Source organism: Muntiacus reevesi, chromosome 13 (assembly GCF_963930625.1).
Source record: "Muntiacus reevesi chromosome 13, mMunRee1.1, whole genome shotgun sequence".
NCBI classification, from domain to species: domain Eukaryota; kingdom Metazoa; phylum Chordata; class Mammalia; order Artiodactyla; family Cervidae; genus Muntiacus; species Muntiacus reevesi.
The window spans coordinates 18287941-18309075 of NC_089261.1; the positions used below are offsets into that span (position 1 = coordinate 18287941).

The 21135-nt window shown below is 49.1% G+C and overlaps 1 protein-coding gene across 1 annotated transcript in view; it reads right to left on the reverse strand.

The window, feature by feature from the left end:
* Nucleotides 1-21135, reverse strand: part of CUX2 (cut like homeobox 2) — a 265294-nt gene that overhangs the window by 33382 nt on the left and 210777 nt on the right. Inside the window, exons 5-6 of the mRNA XM_065904450.1 lie at nucleotides 3946-4080; nucleotides 753-876 (exon numbers count right to left, since the gene is read on the reverse strand). Of these exons, the coding sequence (XP_065760522.1) occupies nucleotides 753-876; nucleotides 3946-4080 (259 nt within the window). The remainder of the gene's footprint in view (nucleotides 1-752; nucleotides 877-3945; nucleotides 4081-21135) is intronic.

The following is a 21135-nucleotide window of genomic DNA, read 5'->3' on the forward strand; positions in this document are numbered from 1 at the left end:
AAACACACACTGATACAAGTATTGCTGTGAAGGGATTCTGTAGATGGGGTTAACATCTACAATCAGTTGATGTTAAGTAAAGGAAACTATTTGCAATAACAGGGTGGGCCTCATCTAATTGTTGAAGGTCTTAAAAAAAAAATTTTTTTTTTAATTAAAAAAATTTTGGCATGCTGCACAGCATGTGGGATCTTAGTTCCCCAACCAAGGATCAAACCTGTGCCCATGCAATGGAAGCTCACAGTCTTAACCACTGGACCACCAGGGAAATCCCCCTTTTAAAAATTTTTTAATTTTTTTGTTGTTGTTGCTGTCGACAGTCTTAAGAACAAAACTGAAGAAGAAAGTTCATCTCAAGAAGGCAGCCAGCACTGACTTCTGTCTGACAGTTTCCAGCCTGCTGGCCAGCTCTACCAATTCAGACTTGCCAGCCTCAATCATATGAGTTAGGTCCTGGAAATACAACTCTTAATTAAAAAAAAAAATCCTACCGGTTCTGTTTCTCTGGGGAACGGTGACTAACATACCACCATTAGCCCCATTTTTCAGATGGGGACACTGCGGCTCAGTGAGGTGGTGTGACCGGCCCAGGGCGGGTCACTGAGCTGCTGACACGTGGTGTGAACGCAGGCCGGCATCTCCATATTCAAACTGCATCTGGATTCCCCATGGGTCCTGGCAGGGGTGACTTTCCAGGCCCCCTCACCCAGACAGGAGGAGCAGCAGGGGCCCGCCCATCCTTCCCAACTCACTTTTGTTTCTCTGCCTCATTTCTCTGCAGCAAAGTTTCTGTTAGGAGGGCTTTGCTGGGAATGCCTGGGAGGCGGCTCGCCTCGGTCAGCGTGGGCCCGGCTGGTGACGTCCCCTCTCTCTGCTCTGAAGGAAGAAGAAGAGGGAAAACTGCCCATTGCTGAGAGCGGCGTGACGACCAGAGCCGCTTTCTGCAAACGAGATCGATCAATGGTTCTGGGAGGAGAATCAATTTCCCAAACCCAGCACTGGAGACAGCACAGCTGTCAGACCTGCTGTCACCATGACTGGCTGAGTTGCAGCCTTGGCGAACACCTGCATAAGAGAGTCAGACTCCCATCGTGTGGGCCCTAGGCGGCACACCCAGAGGTTCCTTTGCCCTCTCAGACCTGTCCCTGCCTCCTTGGCCTTGTGTATGATTAAAAAAAAATCATGGTAAAATACACATAAAATTCACCATTTTAACAATTTTAAAATACACCATTTAGTGATATGTAGTATAGTCAAAATACTGTGCAATCATTATCAGTAATTCCAGGACACTGTCATCACCCCAAAATGAAACTTGTCCCCATCAAGCAGACACTCCCCATTCCCTTCCCCGCTGACAATTGTTCTGCTTTCTGTTGCTATGGATTTGTGTATTTTGGATATCTCCCATCACTGGAATCATAACATAAGTCCTTTTGCGACTTGATTCTTTCACTTAACATGTCTTTGAGGCTCATTCAAGTTGGACCATGTGTCAGTGCTTCGTTCCTTTTTTATGGCTGGATAATATTCCATTTTATGGATGTATCATATTTCGTTTTTTTTCCATTCATCCACTGATGGGCTTTTAGATTATTTCTATCATTTGGCTACTGTGAACAGTGTTGGTATAAACATTCATGTACAAGTTTTGCCTGAGCACTTGTTTTCAGTTTTTTTAGGGTATATCCCTAGGAGTGGAATGGTGGGGCCACAGGGTCATTCCAGATTTAACCTACTGAGCACCTGCCACGCTGTTTTCCCTTCCCCATGATTGATGGCACACACTCAGATGTTCAGTCATTACCCCTCACCTGCAGGTCCATCTTTGCGAATGCCCATGGGGGCTCATTTGGAGACCAGTGTGTGCCTTTGGCACTAAATTCACAGAGAGAGAGATGCCCAGGGGCCAGCTATCCAGGGTGAGCAGGTCAAGAGTTCCAAAATTTGGTCTCACAACCATGGGTCCACGTGACTCTAAAGTTAAATTCTGTCCTGGTTATAAAGTTTCTACTGTGAGCCTGGCACAGGAAGGTGAGTGTAGAGCTGGGCGGTTTGTAGAGTGAGTTCCCTGAGAGGTTGACAGAGCGGTCAGCTCATAAGACACACGTTAACACATGTGCACACATGATCTGGGAATGTTCCAGATGCTGAGGCCCACAGCAGTGAACAGAAAAGCAAGGTCTGACCATCATGATGCAGAATAATAAGGGTCCTCAAGAAGAAACACAGCCCAGGGCCAAGGTCAAAAATTTTTGTTCTGATTCTCTACTTGGCTACCTGCTGCTTCTGTGACTCAAGTTTCCCCATCTGTAAAATGGGGCCAGTGACACCTCAGAAGATTGATACCAGGAGACAGTGAGCTGCTGTGTGAAAAGCACACCGCACAGAGCAAATGCTCTCAAGAGGCAATTTCCACAACTACTATTAATATTATTCTTAAGAGAAGGAAGTTCAAACCTCAGAGGAAGCGGTGACAGCTTTGCTGGGGAACCTCAGAGGCTTCAAAGAGGCATACATATGACCAGGAGCTAAAGAACTGCCTGGGCTTGTCTGGGTAGTTGGAAGGGTATTCCAGGTGCAGGACCAGAGTTGGCAAAATGCTGTTATTTTAGTCACTGTTAGGTATTCCCCAGAAGACCCTGCTTAGGGCCAGGCTTACAGCAGGTGCTCACTATGCCATGTGGGGGAGAGGGGGGAAGAGAGGATGTTGAGAAATGGGGGAGTGTGAAAGTGGTTGTTTCCTGAAAAGTGACTTTGTGTCATGCTTCCGTTTGACAGGCCTCAGCCCATTTTGTCTTCACTACATGCCAAATCTGGCTCGTTACCTATTTTGTCAATAAAGTTTTACTAGAATAAAGCCATACCCCCAAATTAATATGTGATAATTCACATATTATCTATGGCTGCTTTCACCCACTGTCACGTAGTTGTGACAAACTGCATGACCTGCAACATCAAAGATGATTACTTTCTAGCTCTTTTCAGAAGAAACTTACAGACCTGAGGTAAACCCTATTCATTCATTCCTTAGACAAGAAGCCTTTAACCTGACTCTTCCCCAATTCTCTGCTTAATTTTTTTCCCAAAGACTTTTCACCAACTGACATACTTTATATTTTACTAATGTATTTGTTGACGATCTGTGTCTCCCTCTAGAAGGTCAACATGGTGAGGGCAGAGATTTTTTTCTGCTTTATTCCTGGCTGGGTCCCTAGTGCCTACCACAGAGCCTGGCATGCAGGTCAATGAACATCCAAGACTGGGATGGTTACCAACGCTTTCACCTGCTATTCGCTCTCCCTATGGTGACTTTGTACCTTGCACATTACCTTCCAGAGGTTATCACATGCTGAAATTTTGTTCATCGTTCTCTTGCTTTTAAACATTTTATCACAACATATGTACACCTAAAGACTATAATACTTGTCTCATTTGGAGCTGAGACAGTGTTGTGTTCCTACACCCTTTTCCCCCCTCCTCTCCTCCTGGGCACAGACTACATTTCCCAGCCTCCTTTGCAGCAGAGTGTGGCCACGTGACTGAGCTTTGGCCAATGGGATGTGGCCAAGGTGATGTTGGCCACTCTCAGGACTGGACCCTACAAATCTCAGTGTGATCCTCCACATTATTTCTCTGCCTCTTGACCAGACGTCAAGCGTGCACTGTGACTGTGGATGTTGAGTGTTGACGACCACCGCCTGGGTCCCTGAATGACTGTGGACCACCCCCTGAAAGTTCTCCTCCCTTCAAATACATTAAGCCTCTGAAATTTGGGGTCAGCCTGTTTCAGCAAAAGTGTACCTTAACCCATCCCACTTCTAAAATGATAAAAGTTGAGCTCCCTGCCCCTCTTCCCCCCACAGGGGTGGCAGAGTTTGGCTGCCAAAGATTCACAGCCCATTTGCTTATCATGGACATTCTGTGAGAGCCTTATCTGTGTACCTTTGGTGCCGACGAGCTCAGGGTGTCTCTTCCACGAAGCGTGGAGCTCTCGCCGCGGGGGCCCACTGGGGTCAAAGCTGGGGGGCTGCAGTCTGTCGTCTGGGCTGCGTGCCACCTCAAACACAGGCACAGGGTCTGCACAGAGAAAGGAGGACAGTGGTAGGGGGAGCTCTGCAGGTCAGGGAGCTTATGTGGGAGGAACCATCCATTGGAGCCATCTGAAATCTCTCTGCTGGCTTATGGGAGCATCATGGACTTTCTGCTTTATGAGGGAGCAGAGTTTCTCCAGGCACTTGCTCTGAAGAACCTGTGCTGTTCCCATGGGTGTGGATGTCCTGCCCAGCTGGGAATAATAACAATAATTGTTATAATAACTGCATTCTGCTGATTCTAGATGCCATCTGTGGTGGTCATGAAATGGCGTTTTGCACACCTCCAACCAGAGGGAGTGTCACTTAGCAAGGACCCCAGCAGGCATGCTCTGAAATTCATCAGTCCAAGTGCTCCCTTCTCAGGGAACTTCCCAGACAAGGCAGCGGGGATCGGGGCAGACCTGCCTGGGGGATATGGAACTGCTCTGAGGACAGGCCCATGACCTCACCCAGGACTTCCTTCCTTAGGCTTTCACTCAGTTCCCCACTTCTCCTCACTCTCTCCCTATTTTCCTTCACCCAAGGTTCCCTAATAGCATCCTTGCACATATAATCCTTGTGGTGCTTTTCAGCAGATCTGGGCCAACACACCATCTTTTGTGAACACTTATGGTTGATTAAATGATTTTTTTCTGGGAACCAAATATAAACCTGGATATAAGATGTCTTCAAATGTCCCAACAGCAAAAAAATTGAGGACTGCAGGTCTTTCCCCCTGGAATTCTGTCCCAATTGCTGTCAGCTAGCAAGCACTTCCTCTTCCTTCAGATCTAGAATCCAACCACCTCTTCTTCCAGCAGCTCTCCACTTGGGGCAGGTGGTTGGTGGAGCATCTTCCAGGTTACAAAGTCAGTCCCTGGGAACTGATTCCCATGATGCACCCAGCATCCCCTGGAGGCTGGCTTAGATCTAACTTGTTTTCACAGATGAGGAAACTAAGGTTCAGAGAAGTCAGGCAATTTGCTGAAGAGTGGAGGAGAGACTCAAGTCTGGGTCTCTTTCTCTAATGCCACAAAGACTTCCCGTCCCAGTGCTCTGGATATTTCAACCCCGGTAGCCACGTGTAGGAAGGGGCTTCCCTGGTGGCTCAGTGGTAAAGAACATGACTGCTAAGGCAGGAGACATGGGTTTAATCCCTGGGTTGAGAAAATCCCCTGGAGAAGGAAGTGGCAACCCACTCCAGTATTCTTGCCTGGAAAATCCCATGGACAGTGGAGCCTGGCACGCTAGAGACCATGGGGTCACAAAAGGGTCAGACACAACTTACTGACTAAACAACAACAACAACAACAACAACAACAACAGCCACATGTAGGTGGGTGTTCATGGGGCCCCAAGAAAGCCAGGGCCTCCTAGCTTCAGGCCAAGGGGGCTGGTCTGTTCCACAATTTTTTCTAACACCCAAGAGCCCTCTCTCTTTCTGGTTCCTCCTCTGGGATCTCCCACGAGCATCTACTTAGCCACTACTCTCTGCCGGTGTGGACCCTGGAGTCAGACATCCCTGGTCCAATCGAATCCATACTTGCTTTTCAGGATTGCTGTGTGAGCTTGGCAAGTGTTGCTGACTCTCTGTGCCTCACCACAAAAGTACCAGCCTCATGAGCCTGTGATGAAGGTTCATGCAAAGTCCTCAACATGGTGCATGGCCCTTGGTCAGCTCAGAACACATGGACGCTCTTGCTATTTTCCCTGCCCTTCTGAGTGCCAACAATACTGACCTTCTTCTGAGTCCCTCAAAAGCACCTTCCCATCCCAGAAGCTTTGTGCACCAGGAGGCTTCTGCCGGGAACACCCCGCCCTCCTCTGTCCCTTTCAGCTAGTTGATGTGCACTCGTCTTAGCAATTCAAATGCCAGTTCTTCCAGGAAGCCTTCCCTGACCAGTTAGTTGGTGTTCCGGCATGCGCTCTCCCAGCTGTCTGCACCTTCCTTTCAAAGCAGTCACTGTACTTCCAATTTTCAATGATTTACAAGTGCACCTAGAGAATACCCGCTGAACTGCAAACTCCACACGAGGCAAGGCTGGGACCGCATCTCCTTTTGCTCCACTGGACCCCTTGTGGGTGAATGACGCCTGACCCACAGTCCAACCCAATAAATATCTGCTGATGGAAGAAACAGGGCAGAGCCTATCCTTGGGGGCCTTCAGGTCGGGCTGGAACAAGGCCACCGCTGCATTTTCTCCCTCTCCTCCCGCCTGTCTGTTGAGGTGGTGGGAGGCTCGGACAATGGGCGTTTGTGTCGAGGTAAGCAGGTGCACGGGAACGCCGCTGCCGTCTTTCCTCTGTCAGCACTCCCCCCACGCCCCGTCATTAGGCAGGGCCTGCTCAGCGGGGTATGCCATTATGTCTCCCCGGGCTGATGTAATTATACATTGACATAATTAACCCAGCAAGCGCATTAGGCAGGCCAGCTAAAAATTCATCTATAATTATTTGTTGTGTGCATGCTAATGAGTCCATCTGCACTGCCTTTGTACAACACGGACAAATTAATTTACAAGTCTGGATTTTTTAATAAGTTCAAGGAAACGCTTCCTATTGTGTCCTGGTTTTTGAGAAAAGAAGAAACAGGCGACAAGCGCTTGCCAGGGTCAGGGAGGTTAGGTAAACACGGAGGCCGCAGCTCGGGAGCGGGCATGGAGGGCTCGCTCCGGTTCCAGGAGGTGGAACAGATCCAGCTCATGGCTCAGGGGCTGGCTGGCCAGGAGCCTGTCCAAGCCAAAAGACGCCGCTCGGGTGAGAAGGGATGTCATTTACCTCATTCCCAGGGATCAGAAATGGAGGTCTGTTCTGCTCGGAGGCCCTGTGGTCATTCTTTGTTGCCCGATACTCTCTGTTCAGGGGAAGCTGACCTCAGGTGACCCCTGGAGAGGCTAGAGGAGTGTGGGGGGGCAGTGACACTGCGGGGTCAGCGGGTTCCTGGGCTCTGTCTCTTTGCCTTCATTTGCCCATACAGGGTAGAAAAAAAAGTGTAAGTGAAAGTTAATCGCTCAGTTGTGTCTGACTCTTTGTGACCCCATGGACTGTAGCCAGCCAGGTTCCTCTGTCCATGGGATTCTCTGGGCAAGAATACAGGGTAGAACATACTGATGACACTCTCAGAACCTGAAGTCCAGCGCTGGTCGCGAGCCTCAGTTTTCCCACTAAAAAGTGGGAAAATGAAACAGTTTCTGCTTCTCAGAAGTTGCTATTGGAAAGACTGAAAATGATTATTGAGAGAGGCAGCATGATTTACGGACTGCTGGTGTCAGCTCCAGCTCCAAACTGGCCATGTGACCTTTGGACTGCCGGGTAACCTCTCGAAGCCTCTATGTTCTGATCTGTACAATGGGACTGCAAGGGCTGGATGAGAGGATAAGATCTGCACAGTGCCGGGTGGAGAGGAGGGCCGGAAGCAGAGCCAGCTGCTGTTATTACCCTGAGGGGGCAGCACACCTGAACACAGTGTTCTAGCAGCGGCGGTCCGTGGCAAAACGCCACGGAGACTCAGGCCACGGTGAGGCCTCATAAACTCGTCAGTGCCTGGGACACTCAGGGTCCAACAGTCCTGCTTTGAACTCCACTCAGGGACTGAATGACTCCAGCTTAGAAAGTCACCCAAGGAGGGACGATCTGTCCATTGTCCAACGTCCCCCCCCCGACCCCAGAGCAGAGTGGGGAAAAGTAGAGTCCCGTGACTTCCCTGAAGTCTGAAAGTGAGGGTGTGCTAGGGCCAAGAGGGGCCTTTGGGCCTCTTCTCCCCACACTGTGCTTCCTCCTGGATCCCCGGTTGGAGAGAGAAAGTGAGGGTAGGTTCAGATGATGGCCAAAGTCAGGCAGCGGCTGAATCCTAACAGCCAGACCACTGTACGTGGATTAGAATTCATTCCATCTTCACCACAACACTGTTAGGTGGGGCTCTTGTGTTCCTAGCCCACAGATGGGGAAACAGAGGCATGGCGGGGGGCCGAGGGGGAGGGCGTGTGGAAATCACTTCCCCAAGGTGAGGCCCGATAAAGGTAGCTGCTGCTACTTCCATTTTTTAAGACAAGGAAATGAAGGCCCGGAGAGGAGATTCTATGTGCTCAAGAACATTAGCTCAGAAGTGGCAGAGGTGGAGTCTGAACCAGAGAGCCTGGTGACTCGGCAGTGGACCAAGCTGCCCCGAGGTACGGCCTGGCGGATCATCAGGCCAGAAGCACGACAGTGAGGGCTCTGTTCCTGGCCTTGCCGCCGGTTGGCTGGGTGACCTGGGACAAAGCATCCGAGCTCTCTGAGCTCTACCTTCAAGTTTGTCTGATGAGCTGACCTCAGGCACACGCTCGGTCAGCACCGGATGTCACCAGATAGGCAAGGTCCTGCCAAGTGAGTGCTTTTGGCCCTGGGCCTATTCCTTGGAGCTGGGATGCTAAGGGAGGGTGATTAATAAACGACTTCCCAGCTGAACTTGACACTCGCGGTTTGGATGTTGTGAATCCTCCAAATTCCCACAGCCTCTCACAGATAAAAGAGGGAGGGGGGCAGACTGGGAGGCTGGCGGTCAAATCCTGGCTGTGACAGCCTCAGGGAAAGTCACATAGGTCTGCTGAGCCTCAGTTTCCCCATCAGTATAACGGGAATAACAACAGGATCTACCGCAGAGAGCGGTGCAGGGATGCATGAGCGCGCCGAGCTTCTGGGACAGTGCCTGACCCCTAACAGACTCTAAGTGAGTGTTGCCCTAATTCTTATGCCTTGTGGCAGTGTGGGATCAGAGCCAAGCATCAGCCTGCTCTGATGCAGAAGGCATCTGCAAGCCAGGAAAAGAGCTCTCACCAGAAACCAGCCCTGCTGGCACCTTGATCTTAAGACTTGCAGCCTCTAGAACTGTGAGTAATAAAAACCTTGCTTAAGTCACCTGGTTTGTGGTATTTTCTTACAGCAGCCTGAGCAGACTAGTGTATCCTGCTTTGGGGCTCCCGTTAGCCTGGCTATAGACTGTTTTGAGATCTGCACTGCAGTGTGAGATTCCTCTCACCAACCCTCCTTCCTCTCCCCTCCCTTCCCAGGCGTTAGACCAGCATCGCCATGTGAAGACGCTCCTGGCCTTCTCCTCTTCCTCTCCTTCATCCTTCCCAGGCATCTTCCCCAAAAAACCTCTTGCACATCTAATGCCATCTTGGCATCTGTATGCTTCCAGAGGACCCAAACCAACAAGTGATTACTCTTTCACCTTTCAGACACCTCAGTTGCCTGGTCTGTAAAATGGGGATAGCCACAGTGCCTCCCCCTTGAGGCTGTAGCTAGAGTCCAGAGTCTGTGGGTGTGGACCCCATCTGAGGTACTGGTTTATGCCACAGTGGTGAGTCTGAAGAGGGCACAGCTCACTTCAGGGGGACCTATGAGTCCATGCACCTGCTTCACTCAGCAAGTTGAGCATCTCTCTGAGGGGGGCACGGTAATGGCCTTGTCTCTGTGTAGCTTAAATTCCAGTCAGATAATATGGATGGGGATGGAATATATCTTCAGAGCATTAGGAAGTGACAAGTTCTAATTTGCCTTCTTGAAAGGCTCATCCAAGTTTGAAAAATGGGCTCTAGAGGGAGCCAGACAGGAGACTACTGCAACAGTCCAGGCAGCGAGATAGCGGGATCAGGACGGTGGCAGGAGAGGAAGGGTGAAGTGCTCAGACTCAAGAGGAGAAGGAAGAACTGATGCGGTGTGGTGTTCTAAGCTGAATAGCATTCCCCCAAATTCATGTCCATCCAGAACCTGCAAATGTGACTTATTCAGAAACCAGGTCTGGGACTTCTCTGGTGGGTCCAGGGGCTGAGACTTTGTGCTCCTAGACTGTGTGTGTGGCGGGTACCCCGGTTAGATCTCTGATCAGGGAACTAGGTCCTACACACTGCAACTAAAAGTTCGCATGCCGCAAGGAAGATTGAAGATCCCATGTGCTTCAACTGAGATCTGGTGCAGCCAAATTAAAAAAAAAAAGAAAGAAACAGGGTCTTCGCAGATGAAATCAAGTTAAGATGAGGTCAACTGGATTAGGGCCGACTAATCCAATGACCGGTGTCTTTACAATAAGAGAGGACACAGAGGTGACACATGGGGAAGGCCCTGTGAAGACAGAGGCGGAGACCGAAACGACGTGTCTGTGGGTCAAGGGGCGCCCAGGCTGGCTGACCACCACAGGAGCCAGGAGAGAGGACTGGAGCCTATTCTCCCAGCGTGCCTTCAAAAGGAACCAACCCTGCCAACATCTTGAGTTGGGGCTTCTGGGCTCCAAAACTGAGAGAATAAATTTTCATCGCTTTAAATCATCCGGCTTATGGGTAGTCCCAGAAAATGAAGGCACTGTGTGTGCCCTGGAGGCCCGAAGTCCAAAATCAAGGGGTTGGCAGAGCCACGCTTTTCTGATCTGCTCCATGCTGTCTCCTAGCTTCTGGTGTTGCTGGCAATCCAGGGTGTTTCTCGGTCTGTAGTAGCGTCACTTCAGTCTCTGCCTGTAATCACACGGCCCTCCTCTCTGTGTCTCTCTCCTCGTTCTACAAGGACACCAGTGTGACTGGTGTCCTTGTAGGAAGAGAGGAGCCTGGCGGGCTACAGTCCATAGGATTGCAAAGCATCAGACACGACTGAAGTGACTGAGCACACACGTGTGCCCACTGGATTAGGGTCTCACCCTAAGGACCGTCCCGTATCATGATCACATCTCCAAGGTCTCTAGTCCCAGATAAGGTCACACTCACAGGCACCAGGGGTTAGGGCTTCAGTGTACCTTTTAGGGGCACACAATTCAATCCATAACACATGGTAACTGGCTGCTGGATACCAACTGCAAGAGAGCAGGACTAAGGCGTTGCCAGACTCCAAGTTTCCTCGGAAGGAAGTCCTTACTCAAGTCTAACCTACTCCCCTCCTGGTGCACCCATTTCACCAGCCGTCCAGGAAGACAAGCCGCTTCATAAGAGGACGTAAGAGTGCTGACCTCTGATTCTCCTGCATATGTGTCCTCTCCCATTGCTGAGAAACTGGGCTGTGGGTTGAGTGTGGTCCCTGCTCTGCAAACTGCACAGCATCGGTGATCACTTCTCTCCCCAGGCACACTCCACTCTTGGTTTCCTCTCCACAGAATTCCTAGACTTTACAGTGTGTAGGTAAACTCATTTCTTCCCAACACCCTATCTGGGAAGATATCCATGGATGCCTGAGTTACATTGCTGGGGATTGAGTTAGGGAAAGGGAAAAAAAAATCCTAGCATTCAGATGACTAGACGATTCCGCCAAGTTATGCACAGGTGATATGCTCAGCTGGGGGAACCGGCACATCCAAGGGCTTCCTGCTTAGTTGGTCCAACTGGTAGGAGCTGATGCATCAGCCGTAAGTCACTGGCTGCTCTTACAAAGTGAGAGAGAAATGACAGCAAACCTTAAAAATGTTGGGAAGAGGTTTCTCAGAGAACCTGATGGTCACAGGGGCCTGGGGGCATTCAGTTTTCACTCCTCACCACCTCCATTCTTCTTGGGCCTTTCACACAGTAGGTGCCCAATAAATGTGACTAGTTTTAAGCATCTAAATCGAGGTCATTTGTTACAGCAGCAGGAGAAAACTAATACAGTCCCTAATTCAGTCATTTATTTACTCATCAGTTTGTTTTTACTGAGCACCTACTATGTATCAGATACCATTTCTTCAGTTGCCAGATATTTCCTGACCATCTACTTAGTGCCAGGGAAGTTTCTGAGCCCTGAAGACAGCAGTAAGAGGAAATTACTGCCTTCCTGGGGCTGAGAGTCTAGAGAGGAGAGATAGACAAAGAACAGGTAAGTCAGGTAAATCAAAGGCTCTAAGGGGGGAGAGAAGGAAAACAAAGCAGGGGCAGGGGAGAGCTTGGCCTGAGATGTGCGCCCCCCACTCCCACCCCACCTCCACCCCGCCCCAGGAGGGAGGATGTTAATTGAAGTAGCAGGTCAGAGAAGGCTTTGTGAAGGTGGTGACATCTGAGCAGAGCCCTGGGGGGAATGAGGAAGCCAGCAGGAGGCTGAGAGAGAAACACCAGGAGAAACAGCCCCCATCAGACCAAGAAAGGGTGGAGATCATCCTGACCAATCCTCCCGAGTTACTGTCCCACTAACACAACTTAGCCTCATCCTCACAGCAATGGACCCATTTTACAGATGAAGATGTGGGGCTCGGAGAGGCTGGCAATGCCTGGGCAATTCTCGGTACCAGCTTCGCTTCTCCACCTTGTTCTGGGTGTTCTAGGCTGTTCTGGGTGCTGGTGGGTGGTGCCTGGGTTCAGAGCAGGCTAGTTTCTGGCCTTTGTCCCCGCAACTCTAGCAACCATTCATTCTGGAGCAGATGGGGCACCCAAATCCAGGAAGCTGGGGTAAAGAATAGATGAGATGATCACCCAGCATCTTGAGCCAAAAGCTCCAGGGAACTGACATTTCTTCACCCCCCTCAATGTGCCCTGATAAATGTCAGGTACTTTGCATGTATTTATACCTCATTTAATTATCAGAACAACCACAGGAGACATTGCTATCATCCCCACTTCCAAGATGAGAAAACTGCAGCCCAGCAGAGGGAAGCCACTTGTTGAAAAGGGTGGAGCTGGATTTGAACCCCGTGTGGCCCAAGAGCTAGATGCTGGTGTCCTCACGTCACGACTTCAGCTGCATCCACCTGCCCCCCTGAAGATTACCAATTTGACACTTGTCCTTATGTGATTCAATGTTTTTAACTTAAATGTATTTTAAAGGAATATGTATCTCACTATTGTAAATAGATAACTGAATTCTGTATTATAAACAAGGCACTTTCACCCATAAAAATAAATACAAAGGAAAAACCAAAGATGCTGTTAATTCTAGTTACACCCCTATTGCCTGCTCAAGGCCTGGAGCTTGAAGCTGGCTCTTCCATGGTTAAAAGGAAAGAGTCACAGGTTCTGTAAGCATTTAAGATGCTTTTGCACCTGACTGTGACTTTATCTAGAAGGAAGTAGAAAGGCGATACCTGGTATGCAATGTGTTCATAGTTGCTGTTGTGCCAGGCACACCGTGACTGCCCCCCACGTCGGGTGACTCTGCTTGGGGACGTGCTGGGCCCTGCTGACCCCTGGTCTCCAAAGGGACCTGTGCCTCCACCCAGGGACTGGCACATCTCATATCTTCGTGTCAGGAGAAGTGACAGAACATCCCCACAGCACCTCGTCTGGAGGCTGGGTTCCCAGGTTGCTGCCGGGCTCAGCACTTCACTGGAAACCTTTCAGCAGAGACACGAGGCTGCCCAGAGCCGTGAGCGGGACTTTATTTCCCTCACTTCACTCCTGCAACATACCATGTCGATATATAGACAAGGGCAGTGGCAGCAAGAATCAAACGGCTTTAGATTCCACCTGAATTAAAAAAGCCCCAAACAGGGGACCCCAAATCAGAAGGGTCTGACTACAAATCCTTTGGATTAATTGAGCACGCTGGCAGACACGGGAGATCAAATATGAACCATCCGAGGTGGCAGGTCCTGACGGGCAGGCGGGGAGGGGGAGCGTCGTTGAGAAGCGGCGTGCCTTTGTCTTACAGCCATCAGCTTGCTCTTTATGCATAAACTGCTTAATAAAATGACTAATTCATTTTGGTTACGTTGGATCTAAACCCCTAGAGAATACTGCCAGTAGATTTATAATGTTTTAATCCCACACCAGGCTTTCCAAAGCCACTGTAGGAGGAGATGAACAGAATACCCTCTATTCCATCTTCTACCACTAGCTGATGCTGTCGGTGTTTTTTTTTTTTTTAAGTGTCTACGGGGTTGTGGGGGGAGAATGGTGAATCTAGGAAAACTGGTCTCATTCCTCCCACTGTGTCCATCTGAAGGAAAGTGGCACTGAGAGCTTTTTTAGGAAACGGGAGCCGCAAAGGCTGTCCGAGAGGCTGTTTAGAAACACATATATGCAGAAGTATGCATGTGCCCCTCCAAAGTCTCTCTGAGACAGAAGCCTTCTCCCATCTGGGCCCCGGCTCCGGGTGCCTGTGTGGGCGGGAGGCTCAGGCTACCAACGGTGGCAGTGAGCCTCCCTTTGATCCTTTAATCCTAAATTTTGACAGCAGATGGGTTGCCCAGCCCTTGTATGCAAATGGAGGCCGGGTGTCCCGCCACCCTTTTTTCCCCCCACTGACAGTGCCAGCTGCTTCGAGGTCTCCTGGCCTGAGCACGGACAGAGGGGCTGCAGTGGGTCTTCCTTCTTGGCAGGTGATGTGACAGTAACACCATGGACAACAGCAAAGCAGTCACTGGTCTCCTGAGCATTTACTCTGTGCTAGACACCCAGCTGAGGAATTCACACGCTTTCCTTTGCTAAATCCTCCCATAGGAGGTAAGTGTGCATTTCCAGAGGAGAAAACAGAGGCACAGAGAGGTAGAGATACTCCCTCAAAAGCTACCCAGCCAGGAAGGAGCAGAGCTGGGGCTCAAACTCATGTCCATTGTAATAAAAATAAAGTTTCCATAGGCTGAGCTGCACAGAAAGTTCCAGGCAGGCAGGGACAGTGTTTTGTTTAGCATTTTGGCCCTGGTGCTGGGGAGACTACCTGGCAAAGAGCGGGAGCTCCGTGTCTGCAGAATGAATCGCACAGGGCTACTCCTCTGTGCCAGGCACCGTGTTAAGTGCCCTCAATCCCCACTGAATCCATCCAGTGGGCCTACCATGAGGTGAGAGCATCTGCATTTCATGGGTGGGGAAACTGAGGATCGGAGGAGTCAGGTGTGATTCAGGACACAAGATGGCAGGATGGGGAGTGGCCCCACTCACTGAGAGGGTGCTGCGGCCTGGAGTCCTGTGAGTGCCCCTCCTGGCATGGCTCTGCCCCTTAAAATTAAGAGCTCTGTGACTCAGTTTCCCCCCAATGAAAGTATAATACCAGCCTTTGGAGCCCTGGGCTGGGAAGATCAGGCATACTTGTCTGTGAGGGTTAACGATCTTCCTCCAGTTAATGCATCTGGACTTCTGCAAGGGGCCCACCCTCTCAGCCTAGAACTTCTCAATCTACAGGCAGCAGAGACCATTAGCTGCTTTTCACTCTCTTTGGACGTCAAATCTCTCATGGTTTTGTCCCAACTCCTTCAATTTTGGGGTGGGGTGGGGTGGTGCTGAGCAGTGCGACCTGTGGGACCTCAGTTCCCCAACCAGGGATGGAACTCCTGCCTCCCTGTATTGGGAGCATGGAGTCTTAACTACTGGACTGCCAGGAAATCCCTTAAGCCCTTCAATTTTAAAATTAATCCTGCATTTGAGTTTGGAGTCGGGGATCAAGGTTCAGTGTTCACTACCTGTCTGCTGTGTGACCTTGGACAAGTGGCTTGACCTCTCTGAGCCTGCACTGCTTCAGTTGCAGAGTAGGGCAGGACGGCAGTACCGACCTCTATGGGGGCAGTCGGGATAAGAGAACTCCTTTCTGCAAGGGGCTGAGCACACTGCCTGACACAGAAGAAGCACCCAAGAAACCAACCCGCAAGGAAGGTAGCCCATCATTTAAAACCAAATCCAAAGGCTGCTCTCCCTGCAGCACCCCTCCTGGCCTTCCCACCTTGGAGTCCTTTTCCTGCTGGATTCGGCTGTCTGTCTTGGGGGTCACGTGGTCCATGCTGGACTCTGAGGGCAGGGTAGGACTTGGGTTTGAGTTCCCACAGGGCTCAGCACATAGTAGATGCTCAAGAGAATGAGGTGATGAAAAGCCACAGCTGAAACTCCTGTCATCTCTTCTGAAAGGGCACAGCCGTTCATTGAGTACCCACTGGGTACCAGCATCATGCTGGATGCTGTCCTCTAATTATCTTTCAATCTTCAGCTGTCAGGAGTAGTGAGAGTAAGACAGGATGCCAGGGCGGGGGGCACTCCTGGCAAAAGAAATGGCAGAGGCAAAGGTGTGGCAGAAAACGGGGGTCGGGGGGCAATGCCTTCTGAAGTTAAGTACCATCTATGGGAAAATCTGTCATCATTAAAAACTTTGAATTTTTTATGGGTTAAATAATCTTTTATGGTATCCGTCTGTGCTCCCTTGACCCCTAGAGAACCAGTTGGGCAGATGTATGTCCAGGGAGGAAGGGAAGGAGGTGAGGGCGGCCAGAGAGAATGACTGATCTCTTGTTACATTAAAACCTATTTTGCCTTTATCTGCAAAGGCGGCTTATCCACTAGATGGCAGTAGAGCTAGTCATTTGGGATAAACAACCTAAATTCTTAACCTCCCTCACTGCTTTCATCAACACGTATTTCAGACACTTCAAAGATTCAAATTTCTAAAAATTCAGATCACAAAAGTACTTTAAAAAACTATATAACCTTCAGGCAAGTAGTTTTTTTTTTTTTAAGTATAACAATAAATCAAGAAGCCATAAAGCAAACGTCTGATAAGATTTCCCGCTTTCTGCAAATATTTTTTGAACGCCTACCATGTACCATATACACAAGAGATGTTGTGAACAAAGTTAAGAAACAAAAGGCAAACTAGGGGAGAAGCTATGACACACGTTCACCAGGACAAAGGTTAATATCCCTAATACACAAAGAGGGTCCACAAATCAATAAGAAAATGATTTCTCTGTTAGAAAAATGGGCTAAGTATATGCAAACCAGTGATTCATAAAAGAATAAATATGAGTGGTTCATAACATATGAAAAGATATTTAGTGTAACTAAGAAATGAAGGAGTACAAAATAAATCAACAAGAAGAAAAGAGAATTCTTAAGTCTTTCTTACTGTTCCTGGGTTTGTGGTCAATATGTGGATACATTTTCCTTCCCAAGTTTTCTTCCTCACCCTCAGAACTACAGCACAGTACCAATATGCCATTCCCAAGAACCCCAAATGCCCAGTGTTGGGAATGAGGTTCAATAAATTATAATACAGCCATGCAAGAGACTATTACACAAGATGAACCAAAGTTACTCAGAACTTGTAATCACACAGGGAAATACAGATGCTTGTAGTGAGTGAAAGGAATCAGAACTGAAAATTGTACATGCAGAATGAATGACCGTTTTGAAAAAGTACATGGGGAAAAGATCAGATAGAAAAACAACAAAACATTACCACTGCTTTTCTAGTATGCAGTTTCCCCTGCCTTCCTTCTATTTCGTGTATTTTTGAAATTTGACAGTAGGCATATGCAACTTTTATAACTGCAGAGAAAAATTTAAAGATCTTAAACACTGGAAAGTATTTGCCTACTGCACATTCAGTAACTCTGTTCCCTAAATCTCTCCCCCACATCCTTGACAACTGACAGAGCTGAATGAAATCCACAGCCAATGCATTTGACTCGTGTCACTTAGACCCTGATGCCAGCTTTGCAGTGGGCTGCTGATTATCGAACGCTGCCAAATGCTTTCATGCATAGGTATAGGATCCTCATGGCAATGGATTAGCAGGTTCTATTATCCCTCTGCTAAACACACAGAAACCAGAGCACAGAGAAGTTCAGGTCCCTGCCCAAGGTTACACAGCTCAAAAACACCAAGCTGAGAGTCCCACTCCACCATGTCCGATGCTACAAGCTCCATCACCTAAGCTGTCCAGCCTTGCCTCTTGAAAGAAGAAGCAGAGAGATAAACGCCTGCCAGGAGTTGCCATTTCCTGCATCAGTTTGAAAAATACCAAAGTAAAGCCAGAGGGGAAAAAAAAATTGGGAGGCGCACTCACCTCTCTTATCTCCTCAGCAGTGTTCCTCTGCCTGCCCTCTTACTCCCTCTTTCCTTGTTTTCATTTAAATTTTTTCCCTTTTTTTCACTGTTAACTAATCACTCAGTAAGTTAGCTCTCTCTGAAGCCTGGGTCGGTACCTAGTGACTATGAGCACGATAAAGAAAGCAGCCGTCACCGGTACAGAAGTCAGAAAGGTTTAAATCAAATCATCCTCCACAACAATGACATTAATTATGCTTTTAACACGTTTTACTGCTTTTTTTCTCACTTCACGCCACATCTGTGTGAACAATATCCAAAAGATTTACGGTTTTCTTTCGTAATTACAGACATACAGGCTGCACACTTATCAAAATACTTGCTGAGCAATCACGCTGTATCGCATTCTCTGCCAAAGATTTGTGTTGGCAGCAGTCACTCAAAACAAAAATGTTGAATCAGGACTTGTGTGGCTTGGTGGCGGGGGGGGGGGGGGGCGCGGAGGGGAGGGGGAGGTGGAGGAGGAAGTATTTCGACAAATAATTTGCCTGTCAAGAAATATAAAAACAGGAGAGTGTGCATCCTGGCAAATTTTCCAGGAGTGTTATTTTTATGGAGGGGGTTGGGGCGGTGTGTGTGTGTGGCGGGGACAGTGAGCAGGGAAGCTCTGAGCACCAACAACACATCTGACATTTGGTTCTTGTGTCTGAGGATAAAATTTAATGAGAACAAAAATATGTCTTCCTAATTCCCCTAAGAAATCATTAAAACATTTTGTTATTCTTAAATGTCTTGAAAATGAATTAGAGCCCTGAAGGGGCTGTTCCTACGGTATGTCTCCATCAGTTAAGGCTCCTTCTCTCTAACTCGGTGACAGCTGGGGATGTACCTCCCCCCGCACCGCCCCTCTATTTCTGGGGTAGAGTTGGGAAGGCAGACACGTGGAGTCAGCACCGGGCTTGGAACGACCCTTTGGGGAGAGGGGCAAGAGGGCACCAGAACCTTCCAGGAAGTTCCAGGCCAATCTCGGGAGCTCCCACGGTCCCTGACTGGCAGTGCGGTTCTGAACTCGTGTATTAACAGACATACTTCCAGAAAGATGAGGGCCCCATCGTGAACCCCAGAAATGATGCTCTTTTTCCAAGGGGGAGGATGTAAGCCACTCCTTACCCCAAATGCTCCCCTGGATTTGAGACAACAGGTTATTTGCATGATGGTCTGTTTACCTCTGCCACCAGAAAGCAAGTTCCCCGAGGGCTGGGCCCGTGTCTGCATCGGGAGACTCACGGCCATGCTTCCAGTGTCATGCTCCCTGTGCACACAGCAGGCACTCAATAAATGCCATCTGAGTAGGCAAACACGTGACAAGCAGAAAGTACTAGTTGAAAAAAGTACCTTTTCATTTAAATAGCTCTTCTCCCTTTTTCTGTGTCTCAATCTTTTTTCTAATTCAATCAAGAAGCAATTACTAGGTGGTTACTGTGTACTGGATTCAGAGTACACAAACCTAGTATAATTCAGTCCCAGGCTTGGAGAATTTCACTTGTCTGAGGGACACACAGGTGATGACAACAGTTAACACTTAGCAAGTGCCACCATGTGCATGCACATTGAAGCCTCCCAATGACTGTCTGAGGCAGGCTCTGATAAATTACTCCCAATTTATCAATTTATAGAAGCGAAGTCTGAAGCTCAGAGGTGAGTCAACTCGTCTACAGCAAACCAGTGAGTAAGTGGTACAGGCAGGACTTGAATTGGGGTCTGAGCCCGGAAACACAAGCCCATCTCAATGCTGCCCCCTGGTGCTACGGGAGAGGTACTACGAGGTACACAGGAGTAGTTGGGCTTCTAGGTTTGTGGGAGGTGATCTTTGGAGTGTGAATTTGTGGGAGGTATCTTTGGAGTCCATACTGGTCATCCTCCAACATCATTCACCACTGAGACTGTGCAACCCAAAGAAAAGAGTGGGAAATAAGAGGGTGTCATTTTCCCCAAATTTTTTTCCTAGACAGTTCTGATAAGGGTAGAGACATCATAAGCAAAAAGGCTGCAAGGAATGGGACAGCCTCTTGGACTCTCCGCCATGTGCCTGGTGTGGTTCTCAGTAAGGGTGACAATGACCGGGGCTGCAGACACAGCTGCTCTGGCTTCAAGCCATGGAGGGTCAGGTCCCTGTGGGGGGAGGCACAGGGCCTGGAGGGCTCTGCTGTCTGGTTTTGGTCATGCATGCCACCCAAGCATCCTGACTGAGTAAACCCACGCGGTCATGCTGCCTTCCTGCTGGTGCAGAAGCAGGGCGAAGCATGGCACCGGGGAAGAGTGAGTCTCCAGGTGCCACTGCAGTGGGCTGAATGGTGACTCCAAAATACATGTCTAGATCCTAAGGCCTGGAACCTCTAAATGTGACCTTTTTTGGAAAAAGGGTCTTTTGCAAATGTAATTAAGGATCTCAAGGTGCGACCATCCTGGATTCTCTGTGTGTGTGTCTCTGTGTGTGTGTGTTTAGTCACTTAGTCATGTCCAACTCTTTGCAACCCTATGGACTGTAGCCCACCAGCCTCCTCTGTCCATGGAATTTCGAGGCAAGAGTACTGGAGTGGGCTGCCTTTTCGCCCTAAATCTAATGACCAGTCTTAGAACAGAGAGGGGGATTTGGGACAGAGACACACCAGGAAGACGGCTGTGTGAACATAAAGGCTGAGACTGGAGTGATGCGGCCACAAGCCAAGGGACCGGAAGCTCGAAAAGGCCAGGAAGGATCCTCCCCTAGAGCTTTTGGAGGGAGCACAGCCATGCCCACACACCTTGTTTTCAGATTTCTGACCTCCGGAACTGAGAATAAGAATCTGTTGTTTTAAGCCTCCCAGTTTGTGGCAGTTTGTTCCAGGAACCATGGGAAACTAGCATAGCCTCTTACTAGTATCCAAGTTGTGACATGGAACAGATTTCTGGAAATAGTTTTTGAAAGTGCCCAGAGCTGAGTCGTCCCATCTCTCCCTGACTGTGAGGCATCTGTGCCAGGGTGACAGAGACTGGTCGGGCCTGTTCCCTCGGGGCCCGTAATGTGCAAAGGGTGGAGCACGTGCAACTTCTATACCTGGCCGGTGCTTCTCTGTGATATGCTCCCAGATCTCCCGGGGAGTTTGTCAAAACTTTTGTTTTTGAGAGGCTTCAGTGGCCCGAGGTTCTGTATCGGTAACCATCTCCAGGCAAAGCCAATGCTGCTGGCCCCTGGGCCACACTTTGAGTAGAACAGGCTAGAAGACTTCCCTCCTCACCCAGTCCATGGACTTTCAGAGGGAAGCGTCACATCACTGTTGCTGTATTAGTTTCCTGGGGCCTCCATAACAAAGTACTACTGACTAAGGTGGCTTAAAGCCACAGAG